General features: G+C 54.7%; 4 protein-coding genes across 8 annotated transcripts; 2 read left to right on the forward strand and 2 right to left on the reverse strand.

Moving 5' to 3' along the window:
- Nucleotides 1-2,869: 2,869 nt before the first annotated feature.
- NPB (neuropeptide B) lies at nt 2,870-3,748 on the reverse strand. The gene is made up of 2 exons (XM_068913703.1): nt 3,530-3,748; nt 2,870-3,059 (listed from the first exon to the last, which is right to left on the reverse strand). The coding sequence occupies exons 1-2, from the start codon at nt 3,746-3,748 to the stop codon at nt 2,931-2,933; spliced, it is 348 nt and encodes a 115-aa protein (XP_068769804.1). The 3' UTR covers nt 2,870-2,930.
- A 350-nt stretch (nt 3,749-4,098) lies between these two features.
- ANAPC11 (anaphase promoting complex subunit 11) lies at nt 4,099-4,911 on the reverse strand. Of its 2 annotated transcripts, XM_068913705.1 has the most exons (3): nt 4,763-4,911; nt 4,354-4,504; nt 4,099-4,236 (listed from the first exon to the last, which is right to left on the reverse strand). In XM_068913705.1, exons 1-2 carry the CDS (start codon nt 4,869-4,871, stop codon nt 4,359-4,361), a joined length of 255 nt encoding a protein of 84 aa, XP_068769806.1. In that variant the 5' UTR covers nt 4,872-4,911; the 3' UTR covers nt 4,099-4,236; nt 4,354-4,358. The 2 variants fall into 2 exon arrangements, with proteins under 2 accessions (XP_068769806.1, XP_068769805.1); XM_068913704.1 differs by lacking the exon at nt 4,099-4,236 and having other exon boundaries at nt 4,267-4,504.
- Nucleotides 4,912-5,079: 168 nt separating this feature from the next.
- On the forward strand, nt 5,080-10,230 carry ALYREF (Aly/REF export factor). The gene is made up of 6 exons (XM_068913707.1): nt 5,080-5,330; nt 5,598-5,729; nt 8,238-8,385; nt 8,489-8,552; nt 8,731-8,911; nt 9,942-10,230. The coding sequence occupies exons 1-6, from the start codon at nt 5,100-5,102 to the stop codon at nt 9,954-9,956; spliced, it is 771 nt and encodes a 256-aa protein (XP_068769808.1). The 5' UTR covers nt 5,080-5,099; the 3' UTR covers nt 9,957-10,230.
- Nucleotides 10,231-10,382: 152 nt separating this feature from the next.
- On the forward strand, nt 10,383-21,236 carry ARHGDIA (Rho GDP dissociation inhibitor alpha). 4 transcript variants are annotated; one of them, XM_068913773.1, is made up of 6 exons: nt 10,383-10,549; nt 17,315-17,524; nt 17,949-18,032; nt 18,655-18,731; nt 18,918-18,981; nt 19,478-21,236. In XM_068913773.1, the coding sequence occupies exons 2-6, from the start codon at nt 17,335-17,337 to the stop codon at nt 19,675-19,677; spliced, it is 615 nt and encodes a 204-aa protein (XP_068769874.1). In that variant the 5' UTR covers nt 10,383-10,549; nt 17,315-17,334; the 3' UTR covers nt 19,678-21,236. The 4 variants fall into 4 exon arrangements, with proteins under 4 accessions (XP_068769874.1, XP_068769875.1, XP_068769877.1 ...); XM_068913774.1 differs by having other exon boundaries at nt 10,385-10,536; XM_068913776.1 differs by lacking the exon at nt 10,383-10,549 and adding an exon at nt 13,477-13,655.
- Nucleotides 21,237-22,879: the final 1,643 nt, after the last annotated feature.

Below are 22,879 nucleotides of genomic sequence, written 5' to 3' on the forward strand. Positions count from 1 at the left end.
CCTCTGTCTGGAGGAGCGGAAAGGGCAACGCCAGGGAAGCAAGTGAGTGACCCTGCTCCTGCTGCTGTGCTTGGTGGGAGGGGAGACGCTTCCACCCCAGGAAAAACACACCCGTCTTGCCCTCACCAGCTGGCTGCGGGGTGGTGGCTGCGATGAAAAGCCTCTTGCTGTGCTCCCTGCCGCGCTGGTGATGCTCCCCAGTCTGGGGACAGGATGCCTCCTTTCCAGTGGGGCCCAGCAAGTCCCCTCTCGTGTTGGTGCCCCTCCTGCTGGAGCCCTGCTCCTTCTCCCGCTTCTGCAGTGTTTTGCCCTGGGGCTGGGAAAGTTGGTCCTCACCCCTAAGAAGAACAGCAAATCCCTGCACTGCCCAGTCCCGCCTCGAGTCCGAGGGCGGCCGAGAGCAAGAATGACCCCTCTGCTGCGCAGGGTCCCACTTCTGCGGCAAAAAGTAGAGACTGCAGCAGAGTTCGTAATTAAAAACAAACAACTCGGCCACAGTGACAAATCAACCCTGGGCTGAGCATTTCTATGTAAAGGAGCTGCCTCTGGGCCCCAAACAGGTACAGTTGTTATTAAAAAATGACAGAACTATTTAATTTTTTCTCTCACAGCGCTCAGGTGCCTGCCCACTGGTATCACTTGTTTGCCTGGAAAACTTCAGCTTCGCTTGATCAGATGGAGCAAATTTTGCCTGGTGAAGCTGTTGTTCCTTGTGGCCTTACTGCCTTTTCTGAGCAGAAATCTTTTGCATTTGCTATTGCTCGCTCCAAGCGCCTCTGGGCCCTTCTCCTTCCACGCTTGTGTTCACTGACATCCTGTGAGCGCCAAGGGCCAAAGATTAACACAGTAAAGTAGGATAAAAGCTCATGAATTTCAAGTTTGTGACTTTGTTTACTGATGTCCCCCCCCTCCCCCCCCGGCAACTGCAGAAGCTCCAGAGTCTGGTTGCTGAGCCGATGCCTCGGCAGCCTCCCCTGTGCCGCACAGCGCAGCCAACACCTGATGATGCTCTAATTTGCTGGAAGGGTTGGAACAGGCTCCTTAATTAAATCTTGCAGGATGAGCCAGGTGCCGGTGCAGCTGTGGCCTTGTGCACTCGCCCTGGCTGCAGCCCTGCAGGGATCCACGGAAAGGGCAATGCAGGCGCCTGCTGCCCCGGCCAGAGCCCGGACCTGGCTCCTGGCAGAGCGTCGCGCCCTGCACGCAGCCCCGTGTCCGGCTGTGCGCCCGCAGCCCCGAGGGACGCGGCAGCGGAGGAGCCGCTTGCCCAGCCTGGAAGTGGCACCGGCACGTTGTGGCTGCTGGCTGGAAGGGGCCTGTGCAGTGCTTGGCCCCCGAGGAGAGCGGAGGGGGAAGCTGCGCCCGTCGCCGCGGCCCGGCGGTGATCAGCCCAGCGCTGCGGAGGTGCCCGAGCTCGGGGACGCAGCGCTGTGCTCAGCAGCAGGTGCTGGTGGCTCCGGCAGGCGCTCGCAGCCTGGGCATCTGCGCTGACGCCTGTCCCCGTCCCTGGTGTCCCCTGGGCCTCCTGCAGCGTCCGGCTGGGCCACGCAGGGCGGGCGGGTTGGGATGGCGGCTCCTTGCCACGAGCACGGCCGGGTGCATGGGGCCCTGTGCCGGAGCTGGGGCGGTGGGGCGCAGTGTGGGCACGAGGGGCTGCGCTGTGGGGTGGTGCCGGGCAGGGTCCCCCGGGGCCGGTGGAGGATTGAACCCTGGCTCGGCTGCCGCTGCGCGGGGATGGCCATGGCGCCGGGGCTGGGGGCTGCCCAACCACGCAGGTGCTGCCGGGGCGGGAGGTGCGCTGTGGCGAGCACGGACGGGACTGGGTGGGCTCTGCCCGGGGAAAGGCTGGTCAGTGACAACCGCAAGCGATGTCTGTTGTATCAGCTGCTGCCCTGCCTGCGCAGGACCCTGGGCTGTGCCCTGCCGCTGGCACTGATGAGCATGGCAGCTCTCGGGGTGCAGGTTTTGGGGGGGGTGGGGAGCAGGGACATCAATTTGCCAGTCACAGTCAGCACATGATTTTCCATGGAGGGGCTCGAAGCTGCTGTGGGTGCCTGGAGGGCACCAGCCGCTCATGCCGGTCCCCAGCCCTCTGGGGCCCCTGCGCAGGGGCTGGCAGGGACCAGCTCACCTCCCTGCCGCCCCTTGGCTGCCACATGCCTGCGCCAGCCTGGCTCCTGCCGGGGGGGTGGGGGGGACACAGGGGCGGCTGGGCCACTGCGACGCCGCGTCCTGCAGCTGCCGTTAGCCCTGGCACCGTCCCAGCTGGGTGTCCCTGCCCTCGCAGCCCTGGCTTCGGGGCCCTGGGCACAGCACCCAGCCCAGGTCGGGTGCTGCCCCCGCTCTGGGGCTGGGCTCAGGGGGCAGCCGGCCTCCCTGTGTGACCAGGCGCCTGCTGCAGCGAGGGGCTCAGCAGCTACAGCAGATATGTCCCCTGTAGCTGCTCTGCTGGCTGGCGCCTGCAGCAGCTGGCATGAGCTGTGCTGGGCATGGGAGCGCACCAGGCTCAGGCGTCCCCTGCGCCCCAGGGCTGGTTCCCAGGCAGGGCAGGCGCCGCGCCAGTCCGGTGCACCCGTCTCACCAGGACACCTCCTTGGGCTGTTCCGGTGCCCCAGGCCCTGCGGCCAGTCCCAGGGCTCCTCGCGGCCTGGGCTTGGTTCCATCCCCCTGTGCACGGGGTGGGGGGCTGCTAAAGCTCCTGCCGCTCCAGAGGAGGTACAGCCGCAGGCTGGTGCTGCTCCGCCTGGATCGTGGTGCGGCGGGTGCATCCTAGACCCCAGTTGTGCTCCCCCACCCCACAGACCGTCTGTGACAGAGCAGCAGCTCTCCCCGCTACCCCCAATGCCACCACAAGGACACAGGAGATGGATCCAGTCCAGGCGCATTTATTGTCAGAACTGCGGGCTCAGTGAGGTCGCGCTGGGGCCAGCTCACACATCCGTGCACTCCATGGGGTCCAGGGATACGGTCACGTCCGCCTTGCACTGGAGGGCACCCGGGGCTCCGGGCAGCACCTGGCAGCTCCGCAGCTTGGGGGACACATCTGTCACACACGGCACCTGCAGGGGAGACTGTCAGCGGTGGGACTGGCGTCTCTGGGGAGCGCGGCGCTGTGGGGGCGGGGGGGGGGGGCGCTAGGGAGCCCTCCATGCCCCGGGGCCTCGCGGGCGGGTGGCCCCAGTCCTGGTCCTCGATGGGGCTCAGAGTGCGGCAGGGGCACCTGGGAGCCCTGGGGTGCTCCCCATCCCCGTATGTATCCACACCTTGGAGCCCTGCCAGGGGAGCTGGGGCACCCTGGCACCTGCCACAGCCCGCAGCCTCGCCAGGGGATGGGAGCTCCCTGTGCCCCACAGGCAGACGACTCGGTTCCGGATGCTCGCTAAGGTGCGGAGCCCCACGGGGCACTCCAGGACCCTGACGGAGGTCCCGGTACTTACCGTGCTGCAGAGCCCCACAGAGGACCCGGGGAGCCGCCCCGCCGCAGCGCCCACCGTGCCCCGGAGCTCCGCGCGGCGGCGCCGGTACTCACCGCAGCGTGCAGCTGCACGCGGGGGCCGTGCTCGGCAGCACCGTTGGGGTCGGAGCGGTGGATGTAGGGCGAGTGGCGGATGCCGGAGAGCAGCCCCGAGGCTCTGCCCACCAAGTAGTAGCTGGGTCCGGCCGCCTGCTTGTACCAAGGCGCAGCGGGGCGGCACAGCAGGGCCAGGGCCAGGGCCAGGGCCAGCCCCAGCCAGCGGACAGCGTGCATGGTGCCAGCAGGACTGCAGCAGCTCCAGGGCTGCTGCTGCTGCCTTTATAGGCAGGTTGGGGGGGGGGTGACATGCCACCTCCTCTGCGCCTCCCCCGCCGCAGCCGAGCAGCCCGCCTCCCCGGGGTGGCATTGCCCGCGGGGAAGGAGCTGCTCGACCTGGCCCCGCTCATTAGTGGCCCCGCTCGCTGGGGCGTCCTGGCACCTGCCCCAGGCAGGGCTCCCGCCCGCCGACACGGCTGGGCTGCGCTTTGCCGGGGGGAGGCTCGGAGCGCGTCCAGCCCGTGGGGAGCCGGGTCCGCCCGGGGGTCCCAGGCTGGCGCAGGCTGCACCCCGCGTCCCCTGCCTGCCCCGCCGTGGGGGCCGGCGGCTCTGCCCGCGGTCTGAGCCCCTCCAGAGCCCAGCGGCGCCAGGGACGCTGGAACAAGCAGATCACAGCAGCGAGTTTACGGGCAGCAGCGCAGGTAGGGAAGTCGCAGCTTGGGGCCCGGCCGTCACCGCAGCGCCACGCAGCGGGGCGGCAGCCGCCCCAGGGCCGAGCCCCGGCCCCGAGCCCCGGCCCCGAGCCCCAGGGCGGCTCTGCCGGCGGCGGCCGGGCCCGGGCGCGGCGTCACTCGCGGAACTTCCACTCCTGGCGGCACATGGGGCAGTGCTGCTGCACCTGCTGCGAGTGGAGCCACTTGAGGATGCAGTGCATGTGGAAGCAGTGCGAGCACTGACCCCACACCAGCGGGCAGTCGTCGCCGGGCACCTTGCCTAGGACAGACACCGCGGCGCGTCACGGCGCGTCCCGTCATGCCGCGACATGCCACGCCACGTCACGACATGCAACGTCACGTCACGGCATGCCACGTCACGTTACACCGCAACATATCACATCACACCCCGGCGAGGCACGTCACGGCGCGGCGCGACACGCCACGCCACGTCACGCCTCGACACGCCACGCCACGTCACGCCTCGACACGCCACGCCACGGCATGTCACGTCACGTCGCGGCGCGGCGGTACTCACAGTCGGGGCAGCAGCCGTTGAAGGCCATGCGGCAGATGCCGCAGTTCTCGTCGTTGGCCACCCAGAGCCAGGAGGCGACGCCGTTCCAGCCGCGGATCTTCACCCGCATCGCCGCCCGCCTCGCCTCGCCCCGCCCCGCCCCGCCGGAAGTCCCGCCCCTCCCCGCCGGAAGTCCCGCCCCCTGCCCGGCCGCATCGCCGGAGCCGCCGCCGCCCCATAAGGCCCCGCGCGGCAGCGCGCGCGGCTTGCCGCGCCTTCGCCGCCAGCCCCGCCCCCTCCGCTTCCGGCGTGGGCGCAGCGCGGCCGGAAGTGCAGGCCCCGGAGCGGAGCCGCCATCATGGCCGACAAGATGGACATGTCCCTGGACGATATCATTAAGCTCAACCGGAGCCAGCGGGGCGCCGGCCGGGGCGGTCGGGGCGGCCGGGGCCGGGGAGGCGCCACCCGCGGCGGCGGGCCCGGCCGGGGCGCTGTGGGAGCCGGGCGAGCGGGCGGCGGCGGCCCCGTGCGGAACCGGCCGGTGATGGCCCGGGGCGGCGGCAGGAACCGGCCCGCGCCCTACAGCCGGGTACGGAGCGGGGCGGGGCGGCGGCGGCGGCGCAGCCGCGCGCGGGGCCGGGGCCGGGGGCGGCGGGCCGGGCGGGGGGCTGGGCCGGGGCAGCGGCGGCGGCGGGCCGGGCCGGGCCGGGCCGGGCGGGGGGCGGCAGTGGCGGGGGGCGGCGGCGGCGGCGGGCTGCCCGGCGGCCCTTTGTTCGCGCCGGCGGCCCCGGGGCGCGTGGCGGGCGGCGGGAGCCCCGGCCCGGCCCCGGTCAGCGAGGTGGCGGTCTCGTTGCAGCCGAAGCAGCTGCCCGAGAAGTGGCAGCACGACCTGTTCGACAGCGGCTTCGGGGCGGGCGCCGGCGTGGAGACCGGCGGGAAGCTCCTCGTCTCCAATCTCGACTTCGGCGTCTCGGACGCGGACATCCAGGTGAGCGGCGCCGGCGGCCCCGTCGTGCGCGCGGCCGGCATTGGCGGGGGGATTCATTCATAGCATCTGCTTCGGGCGCTTCCTGGGGATGCTGTAGCTCTTGAGGTCCCGCTGCTTTCTGTGGCCCAGAGGGGAGATCTCCAAATCCTTTAACTCTAGGTTTGTGGTTGTATTTGTGCCATGAGTATTTCTTGTGCAGTTGTTCTGAGGATGTGAAGGTAACTGCAATTCAAAGAAGCTGCTGGCCTCTTCTGATCTGCGGCTATTAGCATTAGCAAGAATGTTTGTGTGGGAAAATATACTGGTGTTTGCCTGAATCCATCTGTGGCTTGAGAACTTTGTATAAACTATGTAAACACAAGTTGCATTTCCCTGTGAATTCAGTAACTATACTATACGTACATCAATTTGCTTTGTTTTTATGGGACTTGTTTACATAGTTTCTTTGTTCTAAAGCCACGTTCTATTAAGCGTGAAAGTATTCCTATGTCAGCATCGATCAGTGAAATTAAGAAGGCTTATTTGTCGGGGGGGACATTCCCCCTTACGTTGTGATATCTATAATTACCTTGTATTTCTTACAGTAGTTCAATTTTCTAGCTGAGTTGCCATGTCGTAGTTTCAGCTCTGCTTTGGTTAAAAATCTTCCAGATGCTTTAAGTCAGGTATATGGTGTGATTTGTCTTTATGGCTGAATTGATCAGAACGGAGATTGAAATTGGTGGACCCACCTAGCTATAAGGGTGCTGTAATGTATGGGCAGTAAACTGTACAGCCACAAACGTTTGCAAATGTAAGGTGCATCCCCACTAGGGGGCTGTGCTAGTTAGGTTACACTGCAAAACACTTCACTTTAAGTTGGCTTTTGGTCCCTGTGCCTCCTGCCAGAAAATAAACGCTTTTTCATCTGTTAGTTCGTTTCAGCTACCTTGTAAGTTAAGCTGGCTACGTCTGGAGAATTGAGAGCGAGTGTTTTTTTCAGGTCACCGAGTTGACGTTTGTTTGGGTAATGCACTTAAGGCCACTTCTTTTTTCCTATTTAAAGTTAGCTTTGGTTGAAATAAGTTCCTTGTTTACTGTAGTCAGGCCCTCATGTATAAAACGTGAGTCTGTGAAGTTGCTTCAGTTCAACTAGTTTTTGTAGGGGTGTGTGTGTGTGTGTGGCAGATGGGTATGTCTTTCTCGCTGTTGTTTTGGACTATAGGTGCTGATGAAGTTCCACGTGTGTTTTATTTAGCAGCAAAGCTGACTTAACAGGCTTGTACCTATTTGTTACTACTGCCTCATAATTTAGCACTTCCTGTGCTGGCTAGTTTCCTTGTTTTTATGCTAATCGGGTCATTAATGAGGTACAAGGTAGCCCGGGAGTTGTATTGCCAGGAATGGGTGACTGGAAGGAACCTAAAACAAGCTCTTGGAGAAGACATATATAGTGTCATACCCCGACCCACCACTGCTGCTCATGGAGAACCAGGGTTTTCTGTAGCACAGTGAGAGAGGCTGTTCCTTAAGACGTTGTTGAGCAGCTCTTTGTGTGTGCTGCTCCGTATTCCAGATGGCTTGTACAGAGTGTTGTGTTAACGTGCACGTCAGTTAAATGAATACAAGGTAGAAGCTGGCCTGCAATCTTGCCTGGAGTGCTGTTTGCTTAGGAAGTAAAAGAATATCTGTGTTGCTCTTTTCAAATACTGGAAATATTGGAATAATGTTCAGGCGTTGCAGCGGATAACATGAAAGGTGGCAGGCAGTCTCCCTTTGGACATCCGACAATTCTGGTGTAGATTTTGAGCTTTCGAGGCACTAGCTATAATAGAAACTTACAAAGCTATGAGATGTCCCTAGTTGATTTACCAAAAGTAGCACCCGCGCAAAACAAAATTTGTGGCTCTCTTGCTGCCTCTGCTCGTTTCCACCCTTCAAGACAGTGAGTAACAAGAGGGCATACTTCAGTAGAGGACTCCTCCTAAGCTCAGTTTTTGGGATATGTTCTTAAGCTCCAAGATGACAGGATTGGTTTTTTTAAACTGTAACTGGTCTAGCAAAGATTTTATAAGAGAAGTCCAGCACATAGAAACTATGATCACCTTGTGAATCACTGCATTCATAGAAATAAAGATCATTCTTCCTCTGTGAAATGGTTTAGGGTCTGGATTATTTTTGAATAGCAGCCCTGTACATGTAGTCTCGGCACAAAGATGTGCAGCTTCCCTGGCAGAAGCGGCAGGTCAACACCCCTTGACCCTGCTCCACTGGCTGTATGCACACACCCAAGTATGCAAGTAGTGTCTTACTTGCTTTTGCTGTGTGTAGCCGCTTCCTGAAGTTCTTCTGTTGGGCTTATGTTTGCTCTTTCAGAGATTCTTCTTCTGAGTTGTCAGTGACGTTCTGAAAAGCACCTGTACTTGCTGAAAGTTGGTGTATCTAGGAAACGGCCAGTGCTTTGTCTTGGCCGTTCTGCCTTAGCAGCATGGATTGAAGCGTGCTCACTCTTCTCCCTCTGTTTCTCAGGAACTCTTTGCAGAGTTTGGGACCTTGAAGAAGGCAGCAGTGCACTATGACAGATCTGGCCGCAGTCTAGGGACAGCAGATGTGCATTTTGAAAGAAAGGCAGATGCTCTGAAAGCTATGAAGCAGTACAATGGAGTCCCCTTGGATGGTGAGTCTACTTGGCTGTTTCTGTGGTGTTTTTCACTTGACAACTGGAGGAGTCCAGGTCCCTATATCCCCCTGCATGGACTTACTGGCTTCTTTTCTTCTAGGGCGCCCCATGAACATTCAGCTGGTTACGTCACAGATAGACACACAGAGGAGACCAGCACAGAGGTGAGATGCTGTACTTCCACATGAGTTGCTGTGCCTGGTCAGCATGGGGATAGCCTCCCAATTTGCATAGCCTCCCTCTGTATAGGAAGCATGGATCCATCTTCCATTCTACAAACTTCTGAGTGGCTGTCTGGGTTAACGAGAATGCACTGTAACGGTTGCTTTTTAAAAATCACAGTGTAAACAGAGGTGGCATGACCAGAAACCGTGGTGGTACAGGAGGATTTGGTGGTGGAGGTGGCAACAGGCGAGGTAGTCGTGGTGGGAGCAGAGGGAGAGGCAGAGGAGCTGGAAGAACTTCCAAACAGCAACTCTCTGCAGAAGAACTAGATGCACAGCTGGATGCTTACAATGCCAGGGTAAGTGCTGCTCGTACTTGCAGAACGGTGCACCCTGCTGGATCTGGTGCTGGGAAACATTGACGGCCCAGGGCTGGCAGGAAAGGGATCACTTCTCGGATCATTGGACTGAATAGTCTCCCTCTAAAGCTGAGCAATGCCTTGTTCCTGCAGTTAATTTAACTTTCCAAAACACTTTATCTACAGCTTTTCCTTGCCCATCGTTGAGAAATAGCCACTTTTCCAGCTTCCCCAGACTGTCTAGGGCCCATGTAGGCTGGACCCTTTTATAGCTGAAATAGCAATGTATGAACAATAGCTGCATAACAAAATAACAGAGATAATAGGCTGGAAAAAATGAAAAACAAAAGTAAAAAACATATGTGAGATAATGACATTTGATGCTAACAGAGAAGAGATTAGTGATGCTGTTCATGGTATACAAGTCCATAAAGTGCAGAGCTGAATGAAGAGCACTTCATTCCCAACTGGCTCAGATGTCTTTGTGCCACAGCAAGGTTAATTTGTTGACAGGGAATCAAGGTTAAGTGCGTGTGTATTGTAATCTGAATCTTGCTGGTCTCTGTAGGCATGGGATAAAATTGAGGCAGCAGTATGACAGAAGCCAGAAAAATTGACATGGAACTGTGCTGTGCTTTAGAGCAGTCTTCTCTGGAATTAGTGATAAATAAATAGCAATGTTGGGGAAAAAAAAAAACAAAACACTTGGAGGAACAGGAAGTGTGGTGTAGGGGGCCCATAGTCTTATCTAAGCATGTCAAAGTGCTGTAGTTTAGCTCTGATCAAAAAGTATGGCCTAGCAAGCATTTTGGTGCTTTAAACAAATTTGAATTTTAATCTGTGCATCTCTATCCAGTAAAGCCAGCGAGTTACAGTAGTTTGCTTGAGCTGGGCTGTCTCTAGAATAGAAAGTCAAGGGATATTTTGCTCAAGACATGAAGCTCCTCGTTCGACTGGAGCGTGGTTCTCGCGGCGAGCCTGGGCTGCGCGCACCCGGTCGACGCCTGACGGCGCTGTTCTTGCCTTGCAGATGGACACCAGCTAAAGCAGCGAGCGGCGGCGCATGGAAACGGACTCCAGACATCTCATTCCATGCTCTCCAGAGGGAGGGGTGTGCGACTGTGGCTACTAATATCAAGGACGGAATTTGTTTTACTTTTATGTTTTGGAATAGGTTTTAAACTCATGTAAAGGTTTTTTTTAATTCTGAAGCAGACCTGTTTTGTACCGAGTTATTTTTGGGATAAATTTTACTGGTTGCCTGTTGGGCCGAGGTGGCTTTTTCACCTTTGCCATAATAAAATAGAAACGTGTCTAGAGCTGTGCGCGCCTGCTTCGTGTCGCGGCGGGCCCGGCCCCACCGCCTCGCCGCCCCGGCCCGGGTCCTCCGCCGGGGTCCGCCCCGCCCCGCCCCGCGCGCGGCGCTCTGCCCCGCGCCCCGGCTCTATGGCCCGCTCCGCCATGGCGCGGCTCGCCCGGCGGCCAATCAGCGCGCCGCAGCGCGGCCGGAAGCGAGGGCCGCGCTCGGCGGCCTCTAGCGGGAAGTGGCGGGCGTGTCCCGGAAGTGCGGGGGTGCGCGGGCGGCGGGGCGGATCCCGGCGGCCTTGTCAGCGCGGCGCGGAGAGGCGAGCGGGGCCGGTAGGGCGGGGCCGGGCCGGGCCGGGCGGCGGGCCGGGGCGGCGGGCGGCTCCCCGGGCGGGGCCCCCAGCGGGAACCGGGCCCCGGCGCCCCTAAACGGCCGCTCGCGGGGCGGGAGCGCCGCTGGCCTCGCCGGGCCCCGCTCCGGGGGCGCTTCCGGCCGCGGGAGGTTTTCGGGCTCTGGGAGCGCGGGCGGCGCGCGGCCCCTCCCGCGCCGGGACCGCGGAGCGGCGGGTCCTTTCTGCCTTGCACGGAGAGGGCAGGTGCCAGCGCTCCCGTTTGTCCCCAGACAGGTTTTCCGTAAATGCTTTCTAGTTTTGAAATGAGGAACCGGGAAGTGACTTCCTCAGGGCTGATCGCCTTCCTTGTTGGAGTAACTAAAGAGCCTGTTCTCCCCGTAGCGCTGCAGGCAGGGAGCGCTTTAGGGCAGCTGGGGAAATGAGGGTGAGGACTGCGGTTTGGTTCTTGTGCGCGGTATCTGAGCTCATCGTTCCTTTCTGAATAGAAGTCCAGACTGGAAGGATGGCGATGTTTTCCCTCGCTCAGTAGGCTCTTCACAGCAAGTCTGAAAGTTGTAACTTCCTTTTCTTAAAACGAGAAGAACTCCTGATTTCACTAAGCAACTGCATTGTTGCCTTGAGGCTTTCAGGTCTCGTCCCGAATGCTTTGTTATTCTGGTTTCCCCAGAGCTCTTCCAGTGCAGCTATTCTTGTCTTGGAACTGCTGAGCAGAGGCTGTTTCGTCGCAGCGTTCAAGCAAGGAAGCAAGTGGCAATTCTTAGAACTTGATCACGCTCCTGACAGTGTCTGCGGCTGTATTGCCACGGTAGTTGCGTTAACAGATGGTTGCAGCCAGACTGCAGCACCCTACCCATGGTAACTTGTTTGCATTCTGAATGTAGGACTGCAAGAATTTTTTAAAGTTTTTAAGTTATGAGGGTGCATGTAATCATCTGCTAGCTTCTTTGGTTTCGCTGTTGCAGGATAATATGTTATCTGAACTGCAGTCTAGGGCTAGATCATACACAAAAAAAAGTGCGTATCCAAACTGCAAAGTACCTGAAAGGCAGCAGGCTGTTGCACAGTCCTTCATTCCAGACCTTTGAGCTAATGGTGAGGATTAGTCCCCAGATGAGATTAGAATTCATTGGGATGCTCTTACAAAGTGACCTGGTGCAGCAGCATTATCTGAACTTCCCCCTACCTCCGAATTCCTGTGGGTATTGTTGTCAGAGGGCAGGACACAGCTTCTGGGAAGTGTGGGTGAGTCATTATTTCCTTTTTTGCCAGTTGATATACTCTCCCCCCTGTGCTGCTGCCATAGGAACAGAGCTGAGCCCAATTTATTTCTGATCCAGCCTCTCAAGCTGTCATTATACATGTGCAGCAGCAATGCCACTTGAACTAGTTTAAACAGTTTTTGCTCCCTGTTTTCACAGCATAATAGCTTTTGCAGCTGCACAGTGAACCAGATCAGTGGACTGATCTGGCTAGAAACTAACCTTGCAGAAATGGTTATTGGCTGGATCAGTTTCCAACTGAGTTCGCTGTGTGGCTCTACAAGCTTTCCCTTGCACAACGGGGAAAGAAGGAAAGGTGGGGACTGCTTGAATTGGCACTGCTATGTGGCTGTGGCTGCACTATAGCCTAAGGGACATCCCAAGCCTATCAGCTCATTTGAAGGACTCTGACTAACTTTTATTTCACTAGTGCCTTGGGATTTTGACCTTGGGGTATGAAGAAGTCACTATTTACCATTGTCCATCTGAAAACAGACATGGGGTTACATTCTTAGCAGTTTTTCCAGTTGGCAGAAGGTGGGGCTCTTGCATTCAGCTTGCTAGCTCCTTGCTCTTGCACTGTACAAATACGGAGAGAATCCGGGAGAAAATGCTGACTTAAGGGAGCAGTGAAGACTGCTGAGTAAGAATTCCATGATGGGAAATGATTCAGTCTTCTGCTGTCTTCTGCAGGCTTGTGAGATCTCCAAAGTCTGAGGAGCACCTAGAGCTGTCCAGGAGACAGGTGGAGCACCTAGCTGTCAACAGCACTTAGAGCCTGTTCATTGTAATTTGCTTTCAGACTGACAGCAGGCTAGGCGTCCCCTTCCCCGCTGACTGCTAGTAGCGTTCCCAACAGGTATGAGCTGTCTGTTCCAGAGTAGCGGGCCTCCCAGGAGCTGCAGAGGCACCAGCTCTAGCATACTAGCAGTCAGCTATGTTTTAAGAGTCAGAGAGCCATTAATATGGAAGGGTACGTGAACAGGGTACGTGAGCATCTCCTGAGTCTCAAAAGGGGCTGAAGAGGAATTCCCTTCCAAGGACCTCAAAGCGATGCCTTAGGTTTGAATTCTTGAGTTAACAGAAGTTACCCACATCCAGTTGTAGACCAGCAGCGTATCAGAATGGCTTTGGTTAAGAAGGAGCTGAGCCCTTTGAAGGAACAGAGATTGCAGGTCCCATCACCTTAGTTATTGCTTCTGCTGCGGCCAGCTCTCTATATGTCAGTGCTGTGTTCGTGCTGCAGGTCACAGCAGCGTGCAAGTGGGATGCGTGAGGGCAGTTCTCTCCTGGGAGTTGAGATACAGTTGAATCCTTTGACTTTGTTCTGTCTGGCAGTCTGATGGCTGGTCTTTCATGCACCTGGAAAAGCTCTGTTTTGCTAATTCTGAGCTGTAAGAAATGCTTTGTCTTAGAAGCCTGAAGGGGCGAGGTTGAGGCTCTTGGAAAAGTTTTTATGCTGTTGGGAGCCTCCTTTCCTTTCTGGCTCAGTGTTTGGAGAAGTAGCCAAGGAACTGTGACCTGAGGTTATGAAATGCAGTGCTCGTTGCTGGGAGGAAGCTGCCTGCTGGAGCCTGGCTCCCAGTTGGGTGTATTGCAGTGAGTCTCTTGACCCTTACATCCGGCCAGGGTCACATAAGCCTGCTTCTCTCAAGCTCGGCAGCAGCGTGGCTTCGGTGCAAGCTGATCAGCGATGTTGCTCTCCTTACTGTTGCGCTTGGGAAAGCTTGTTGGAAGAGCTGAAGTAGTATTTCTCCAGTGCTTCCTTAGCGAGCTGGACTCTGCCCTGGCTGGAGCTGCTGGTTGTAATATCTCTTGCCCTTTCAGGTGACGTGTGTTTAATTTGAAGAGCTAGTTTCTGTCTTTGGTGGACTTTCGTGATTTTTAAGATCATGTGGGGCCTGGGGTGGTTCTTGATTAATCTGTGCAAGTCATAGTGGTTTCTTTAGCTTTTAGTCATAGCATTACGGTTAGAGGCACAGGAAAGCAACTGAAGGGCTGTTTTTTTCTGTGCCATATAAGGCATGGTTGTTGCTAAAAATCTGGTTGCAGGGAGGGTTACTGTAATGGAGCTGATGAAGTTTGGGTGCTGGTGATGTGTGGGAGAAAACTATTGCCCCATCTGTTACATCTTGAGGTAGGTGTACGGTGAGTGGCAGCTTTGTGCTTGGGTGAGACAGAACCAATGCGTTTCCTAACTCTGATCCGGGCAGGACACCTGAGCCTAGAAATCAGCGGCTGTTCTTCAGTAATGTTTAAAACCGAAGGCTGCCTCTGTGCAGAGCACAGCTATCTTCCAGACCTGACCCTGCTGTTGGAGTGAGCTGTACTGTAGTCTGGAGCTGTTCTGTTTAACTGGGAGCGTCGGTTGTCAGCCGTTTGCATAGTACTGGCTCTGGTGGCCTTTGGTTGTTACAGGAGAGGCTGGCTGGCTGGCTCTTGTTGGTTGTCCCTTGCAAGTGACACTCAGAGCCAGAAGGTTGTTCCTTGTCTCTGCTTAGTCTGAAAATTGAAGGACAATACAGAATAAGCACCCATGAATGCTAGTGTAGTGCTGTGGAGGGATTCACAACACTGTCTAAGGAGGTGCATGTAGATACTGGTGGATCGTCTGCCATGTGTTTGGCTCTCGGGAGGTGAATTTGTAGTACTGCATCTGTTTTTTATATGCATTCTTTTTAAAAGGGCTCAGTCACAGAGAGTTTGGGAGTCAACAGAAGTCAGTGGCTTGAGACTTCTGTTCTTTCAGGCTCTCACTGAAAGTCACTTCTATTTCCTCAAAGCTACACATGTCAGAGGAGAAAAGTCCTCGGGTTCTTCAGTATATGGAGAGAGAACAAGTTGTAGTATTTGGCAGGTGAAATCTAGCTTGGAGGCAAGGCGAAGGACTGTAACAGGGAGATTAAGCATTAGAACGGATGCTTGAGCAAATGTGTGCTCTCCACCTCTGGGAGTCTTCAAGGCTGGAGGCATTTCTGGAGACTAGTCCAAAACAAGTGACTGGGTTTGATGTGGGCATTACCAGGGTGAAATCTAATCATCTGTTGCATATATGACATAAGATTAAGTGACCTTTTGAATATAAATTTCTATGTTATCCAGTGCAAGGGTACTGGACAGTCCTATGCAGAAAAGCTAGCTGCTTGCTGTAAAGCGTAGAGATCGATGCAGGTGATTGTTGAGTGTTAAAAGTGCAGAGGGATAATGGGAAGAGTTCCCCTGCACAGATGTGCTTGCACCCGCCTAGGGCCAAAGCCTTTTTAAATAACCCCAAATGTGCTGCATCTTTTTTTTCCTTGTCTATTGATACGGCCTTAGTCAAAGGGCACAAACTGAAACACAGGACATTCCACCTAAACACAAGAAAACACTTTACTGCGAGGGCAGTTGAACGCTCTACAGATCCTGTGGGCAGGCTCTGGAGTCTCTCTCCTTGGAGATACTGAAAACCCAATGAGACACAGTCCTGGGCAACCTGCTCTAGGTGACCCTGCTTGAGCAGGGGGGTTGGACCAGTTGATCTCCAGAGGTCCCTTCCAACCACAACTATTCTGCGATGCTGTCAAGCTTTAATACCCAGAAACACCAATTACATCTGTTACAAGTATCCTACCCTCAGCACACCAGAAGAGGCATGTCAACCTCCCCAAGAAAAGCAGGGCCAGCCCAGGACAAATCAGAACATCTATGCTCCAGGTCTGGCAGCGGGTGAGAAGCGGGGCCCCCACTGGGGCCTGACTGTACCGACGCTTCAGCCCTGGCTCCCTGGGCGCTGAGGCCAGTGCTTAACCCAAAAATCTTGGCAGATGGAGCGGTCAATTTTTTTTTTCCTTCCTCTCCCCCTTGAATATTTACTGGTTGGTCTGCTGTAGTCTTCTCTTCTAGTGCAGATATGCAAAGCTTCACGCTCTAGGGTAGAATTTGTCTCCTTTGTCTTGTTCCCCAACAAAATGTTCGTAAAACGTATCGGCTGAAAATATTAGTGCAGTCCAGATGGCACCTCCACCCTTCTGCTATTACAACTGTTGCTGGCCTCAAGCTGGAGATGGAGTCAGACTGGCTCCAGCGTCTGCATAACTTGCCTTGCGTCACTGTAAAATGTGCTCTATAAACTGTGTGTGATTAGTGTCAGCCCTAAGATTTTTCTTTCCTCCTCTGGGTGGCACATTAGACAGAAAAGGAATAATTGAACTGTATTTTATTATGTCAGTTAGTTCAAAGGTGACGGTTAGCTTATTTAGTGTGTGTGACCTGTATGACAGGCTTTAATTGTTGACCTAGCTTTTCTTTAACATGTTGTCATTTCTAGATGTATCTTTGTGTTTTGTGGAAGTGCATCTAGATCATAAGCTTGAACTTAAGTGTATTGTGTGTGTTGTATGTGTAGTGAAAGTTGTATTCTTGCTTTACTTGGAAGCCAGATGCAAGAACAGAGAATGCAGTTTTGCAGTCTGTTCTGAGTTGTGTATGCTAGTGCAAAATTCAAGGTAGGAATTACCAGATAGGATTTGGGAATGTCAGGAAATGGTAGAAATATCATTTGTGAAAGATGTTGCTTCTACAAAAAGTCTTTCAAAAGCTGTCATCATCAAAGGAGTTTTTGAAGTCTGTGTGGAACACTCCAGGTTAGTTTTTGCCATAGGATCACCCTTAGGACAGTGTGCCCAGTGGAACATGAAGAATTATTCAGGAATGTCATTGGCTTTAACCTGGGTTTTTAACAGGGTGTTGGCATCACCTTTCACCAGCCCTTCATATGCAGCTGCTTTTCTTCCTGGTTAAAGTGCATCTGGGGACTTGAACAGCTGAGCCAAACTACACAAATGTTTTTAATCCATTAGCTGTGTTTCACTGGCCTTGTGAGACACAGATTTTTGAAAGGTCTGAGCATGAGATCAGCTGAGCCAGGTGCCTCATTCCGTTCCTCAGAGGCATCCAGCACAGAGTAGATTGATCTGACTGAATTAAAAGCTATAAGCTTCCAGACTGTAGCAGAGGCTTCTGGGGTTTGGGCCAATGGTGGGGCACATGCCTATTCTTAGCTGGAATTGTATGTTGTAGAGAAGCAGAACTGAACTGGGTTTATTCTGGGCTCAGGTCTATTATGAGTGAAAGCTTTACCCAGTTGTTTTGGTGGAGGGGAGCGTTTTCTCTCTGGCTTAGGATATTTACCTGTTCTAGCTTACGAACAAAGCACGGAGGTTGAATTTTTCCCACCCTCTTGCATGGGCCTGGATTGGCTGAATATGAGACCTGACCTGCTGGAGGAGTTTGCGTGGGCAGCAGGGTAGGGGCCCTTGGCAGGCATGTGCTCCTGTAGGTCCCTCTGGGGACAGCCCATGAAGGCCCAAGTATGAGAGGGAGCCCATGGAGTTGGGGTGCAGCAGTCCTGGGGATGCCCGATTTGTGCAAGAGCCGTGCTGCTGGGAAGAGGCCTGTGTTTTTGGAGGAGGTAGATGCAGTTACGCTTCTCCTCCCCACTTCAGTGTAACTTGCGTCTGTGGAGATGGCAGAGCAGGAGCCGACGGCAGAGCAGCTGGCCCAGATTGCAGCTGAGAATGAGGAGGATGAGCACTCAGTCAACTACAAGCCACCTGCCCAGAAGAGCATCCAGGAGATCCAGGAGCTGGACAAGGATGATGAGAGTCTGCGCAAGTACAAGGAGGCGCTGCTCGGTGCCGTCACTGTGACTGCAGGTGAGCCCTAGGACATGGCTGAGCCTCACGAGAACCGCAGCTCCATCTGTGACCTCCAGCTTTATCCCTGCTCCTGTCAGGGAGCTGTTCTCTTCCCAGCTCTCTGCAGTTGGGCACAAGTGCAGCCAAGAGCATAAAGGCACATGTCTGTGCTCCCTCAGTGCTGAAATCTCTGTCCCTATGAATAAAGCACTGGGACTTGGGCAGGAGGGTGCTGTGTCCTCTTTCCCTCTAGAGGGAGATGTTCTGGGAGGGACTATGGGCTGGACATAACGCAAAGGGGGAGCCCAGACCTCCACAGAGGTGAATGTTGTCCTCACTGGTTTCCTTGCTTTTTCAGAAAGTGCCCTGGTAGGAAAAGTGAGGAGCTATGTGGGTTGGCACTGGGGATGGGTGTTTAATAGCCTTTTTGTTTGTCTCCTAGATCCTAATGCTCCAAACGTGGTGGTGACCAAACTAACTTTGGTCTGTGCTACTGCTCCTGGCCCTCTGGAACTGGACCTGACAGGTGAGCTAGCGAGGAACACCAGTCCTTTTTCCAGGTCAAAGCTGGGTTGGTGCAGAGTTCTTCAGAAGGTCCTGCAAGAGCACTGATGGGGGTGGTGGGCAAGCTCTCTTGTATGTTAGAAATGCCCCTTTCCTGGCTACAGGGTAAGGTGCCCAGGCCACCAAAGGATTCCAGTACTTTGAGCCTAGCGGCTGGTGTCGGTACCCTCCACCTCAGCAAAAGACCTTTCTGCTTCCACTAGGTTGCCTGGCCCTAGTTTTGTAGATGCGTAAGTAGCCAGTTGGGGGAGCCAGCTATCCTCCAGCCTGCACAGCCACACCAGCGGCAGCTTTGAGATGGGGACAGCCTTGGAGCAAACGTTTACAAAGGGACATCCTTGAGTTAACTGCATTGCTGTGTGATGGTGTAGTCCTTTCATGCGGTATCATCTGCCTGCCTCAGGTAGCTCAGGAAAGGTAGCAAGGGGGGTCCTGACTTGCAAAAATAGAAGGATAAACTGTGTGTGTGGTGCTGGCAGTAACGCTCCGGTCCAGTCCGGAGCTATTGCAGATACTGTCATAATGACCCCTTGCAAGTTGAATCCGTCCATTGGACTCTGAGCAATCCTCTCCCTTCTTTTCAGGTGACCTGGAGAGCTACAAAAAGCAAGCGTTTGTGCTGAAAGAGGGTGTGGAATACCGGATAAAAATCTCCTTTAGGGTAAGAATTCAGATCTGAAAACTGAAGAAGCAATGAACTTTGGAACATCTGATTGTTGCAATCCCAGCACAGGGAAAGCCTGAGCCCCCAAAACTATGGCGTGATGAAGTAAATTGTCTCCTACTGTGGGTGGGGCTGGGTATAGGATTCCTCTCTTTTCTACAGTCCTTGCTTGTCTCCCTGCAGGTGAACAGGGAGATTGTGTCAGGGTTGAAGTATATTCAGCACACGTTCCGAAAAGGAGTGAAAAGTAAGTGCTTCTACTGTGACTCAGGTACTGCTTTGCGTGAGGGCTTTCTGCTGTACTGTGATGGGGACTTGTCCACTGGTGCCCCAGCGGTTCCTAATGGGAGGAGGCAGTCTTTAGTGGGAAGCGTGTTGGTCATGCCTCTGCCTTCGAGCCTGTGGGAATGTGAAGGCTCTTCTGGGTCTGCTGTAGTGTGACAGCCTGCGGTCCTGGTTGCATCTGCACTGCTGGGCTTGATGTGTAGTCACTACTGGAGCTCAGAAGTGAACAGATCACTTCTGCATGGACAGCAGTGCTAGTGTGGGAGGATCACCGCCCGCTGAAGGAACGCTTTCTGGAATGAGTGAAGCTGTTAATGTAGGTGATGTGCTTGCTCTCACAGCTTCTTTGTGTCTTTGTGGATTGTTGTAGCAGCAACAGACCTTTCATATGCTTTAGCCTTGCCCTAAATGCAGGGGAGGCTCTTAAACAGTTTCCATCCACCTTTTTCTTCTTCTAGTTGACAAGACTGAATACATGGTTGGGAGCTATGGCCCTCGAGCAGAGGAGTACGAGTTTCTGACCCCCATGGAAGAAGCTCCTAAGGGCATGCTGGCCCGGGGCAGCTACAACATCAAATCCAAATTCACAGACGATGATAAGACTGACCACCTGTCCTGGGAGTGGAACCTGACCATTAAGAAGGATTGGAAGGACTAGCCCTTCCCAAGGCCAATCCCGAGAGAGCGCGAATCAGACAGTGGCTACCGTAGAAACCCCTCCCTGTACCAAAGTGCTGACATTGGAACCCCCTTCCTTTTCGCTCCCCCCTCCCCATTTTAAGTTGTCCAGAGAGCTCAGTTTTGTAATGTGCCCCCTCCCCAGAGAATCACTGAGTAGAATTGACCAAACCATGCTGTCTGCATCTGACCTCCAGCTGCCCGTCCCAGGGCCATGATGTCCCAGCACAGAGGTGGGAGCGCTTGCTCCTCTCCCTGGCCCTTTGCTGCTTCTCACCTTCCTTTATTCTGGTAGGTGCTGAAGGGGAGAGACTCCTGTGCAGGAAGCAGATCAGAGGCTGTTCTTAACTTTCCTGTGCACAGCTCAGGGTAGCTATTGCCTCCCAAGTGGCTGAGGAACTTTGATGCCAGGCAGCCGTTGAATCTGTTTGTTGGCTAAAATCATGTCTGGCCTTGCCCCTGCCATCCAGTCAGTGTCCTGGGAACACTGGCAGCTTCATTTGTGGATGTTCCCTGTAACCATGATGCCTTAATGTGTAACATGTATCCTCTAGGGAGGGGGCCCTGCCCTTGTTACACTTTTTAAATGCCCCCCACCTGCCCCGAGTTTGTTGGCATGGCACTCACCTCGGTCACTCCCCTCCTGGGTTATTAGGAATGATTCACAACTTCCCGCTTTGCTGCTGGTCCATTCTTCACCCGAGACTGGACATCTCCAAAGGGGAGGGTGATGTGCCATCCTGGGTGACACCCAACCCCTTCCCCAAGCCATCCCTCCAGTGTCCAGAGAGCTGGCCTGGCAGAACCCCTAGCCCTGTTTATGTAGAGCTCCGAACTCTCTGGGCAGCCCCAGCGCCTCCAAGGCACAGAGGGGGTTGCAAGGCAGGTAGGTGCAGGAGTCACTAGTGTTGCCATCACCTCAGATTTCTCATTGCAGCCTAAGTAGCTGCAAAGCGCTGAAATACCAGGGCAGCACCTGCCCTCCTCGCTCTCTTGGGCTGAGGATGGACTAGTTTGTTTCTGCAGCTGTTCTCCTGATGTGATCAACAAAGAGCTTGCAATGGACAAATATTCAAGAGCGGTTAATGCCTTATGTATCTGTTCTGCCTTTTAAAATCTGTGCCTGGCCTGTCAGTATTTATTGCCTTGACACTAGACTCCCTCCTCCCCTGTGCCCAGAGCAGATCCCTCGCAGCACTCCAGCCTGCCACCCCCAAGGCTGCACTGACACGGCAGTGAGGGGCGAAGGAGCCCCCTGGGGCCTGTGACCCTCCGGTGACTGGGCAGGTATGTTCCAGCTCCGCAGCCCCCTTATTCGGATCCTCCCGCACTGAGGTTGTACTAGAACTGGGACCAAGTACACGTGGTTTTCTCGTAGCTACGTCTCTGCCTCTAACTTTTCCTTGCCCTGCCCCTAGAGAGATTTTTGTTAATTTGAATTGGTGCATATTGTCTGTAAATCCTAGACCCAGGTTAACAGGTTTGGAATCATCGTCTGCTTCTCCTTTTATGACAGTTAAATAAAAACTTTGAACTGACTGTCTGCTGTCCATTATGGTTCTGTTCTGGGTCTTCAGCAGGAAATGCCAGCCCTTCTATCCAGCAAGTGATTTCTGCAGACACCTGGGGTGGGGAGAGGACCAGAATCCCTGCCTTGCTGTGTAGTGTAATAGGGGATCTGGGAAAGTCATTGCTGGAGAGGAGAAAAGGCAAGAGGTCCCTGCTGCAGTGCGCCCTTTGCTGCTCCCTAGGATTTGTGTGCTAAAAGCTAGCCTTTGCTGTTCGCTCTCTTCCGTATGGCCTGCAGTACAAGGCAGCAGTGTATGAGGGCTGAGAAGGGAGTGGAGAAGAGAAAATGGTGAGTCTCTTGAGAGAGCAAAGTTGGGGGTGATCTGCCAGCTAAAAGCAGGTGGCTTCTGAGTGCTAGCCCACTTATGTCATGGCTGCTCCAGCATTCAAGCACAAAATGAGATTACTCTCCAGTTGAGAACAATAAAAAAGGCAATAGAAGTCGGAACGGAATTTAGGAGAGGTGATGTGTGATAAGAGCCCACGGATGTTTACAAAGCATGCGGCATGTTTGTGTTAAGGATAAGAAACTTAACTGTAGCCATGGAAAGCTCTTTAAAGAAACTGTGGGGTTGGAGAAGCTGTAGAGAGGAGATGGTTAAACCCTGCTCCTAGACGAAAAGACTTGCAACAGCAACTGCCCTGCAAAGGCACTCCGAGCCTTGAATACAAGAGGGAACCTAGTCTGCTAAGGCTCCCTTTCTTCTTCTCGTCCCAGGAAAGCTGCTGCGCTTACCAGATGCGGCAGCTAAAGGAAATGGTGTGACTTGCAGAAACCACAAGAAAGCACGAGGGCTCAAGTGAAGTCTCCTTAGCAGTGTGGGAGCTGTCTCCACGCACAGGTGAAGAGCAGTTGGAGAAGTGCCATCAGCCCTTACCTAGCCTACTCCCAGAAGGTGCAGTTTTGCTTGTGTTGCTCCCTGTGCTAAACTGTGCCATGCTGGTATGTTCCTGTGTCCCTCTTGTGGTGCAGGGATGTGAAAGGCAGTGCAAGAGCACAGACACTGAGCAGGAATCACTCTTTGTCTTGTCAGTTAGCCGTGAGCCCAGATGTGCTGATAAAAAGAACAAAAGCCCTCCTTGTTCTGGCCCCTAACAGTCGATCTGTGGGCAGTTGGCATCAGAGTTAGATCCTGTCTGATGCAATCTTCAACTCTTTGGCAAGTCTTTCCAAATTCTGGACGTTGGTATTTCTGTTAGATCAGTCCTGTGATGATGGCAGTGACTAGGTGCAACGCCTGGGGAGGGCCATGAAGGAGGACTACTGTGACCTGCTGTAGCTCAAGCCTTAGGAGCTACAGTGGTGATTTGCTCCCACGTTCTCTCCAGAACGTGGTACCAGCTCCAGGATAACTGGCTCGGTTCGTGTCCGATTCACCTGCTTTCTTGCAGTGACTGCTGTCCCATGGGTGTTTCTGCTACTTCTCTGTTGGGCTGCAGGGAACAAATTGGAGAATGGCAGTAGATGTCCCAGCCATGCAGCTCTAGTGGAAGCTCTGCCTTGGCCAGTGGACCCACAACTCTGCTCCCCCTTTGTCCTGCTGTTCCTGAGACGGCTGCGAGAGCACAGCTCTTCCTCCTGGCAGCCGAGCCAGTGGCTGCTCACAGGCACA

This window comes from Struthio camelus, chromosome 19, assembly GCF_040807025.1.
Source record: "Struthio camelus isolate bStrCam1 chromosome 19, bStrCam1.hap1, whole genome shotgun sequence".
In the NCBI taxonomy this organism is placed as follows: Eukaryota; Metazoa; Chordata; class Aves; order Struthioniformes; family Struthionidae; genus Struthio; species Struthio camelus.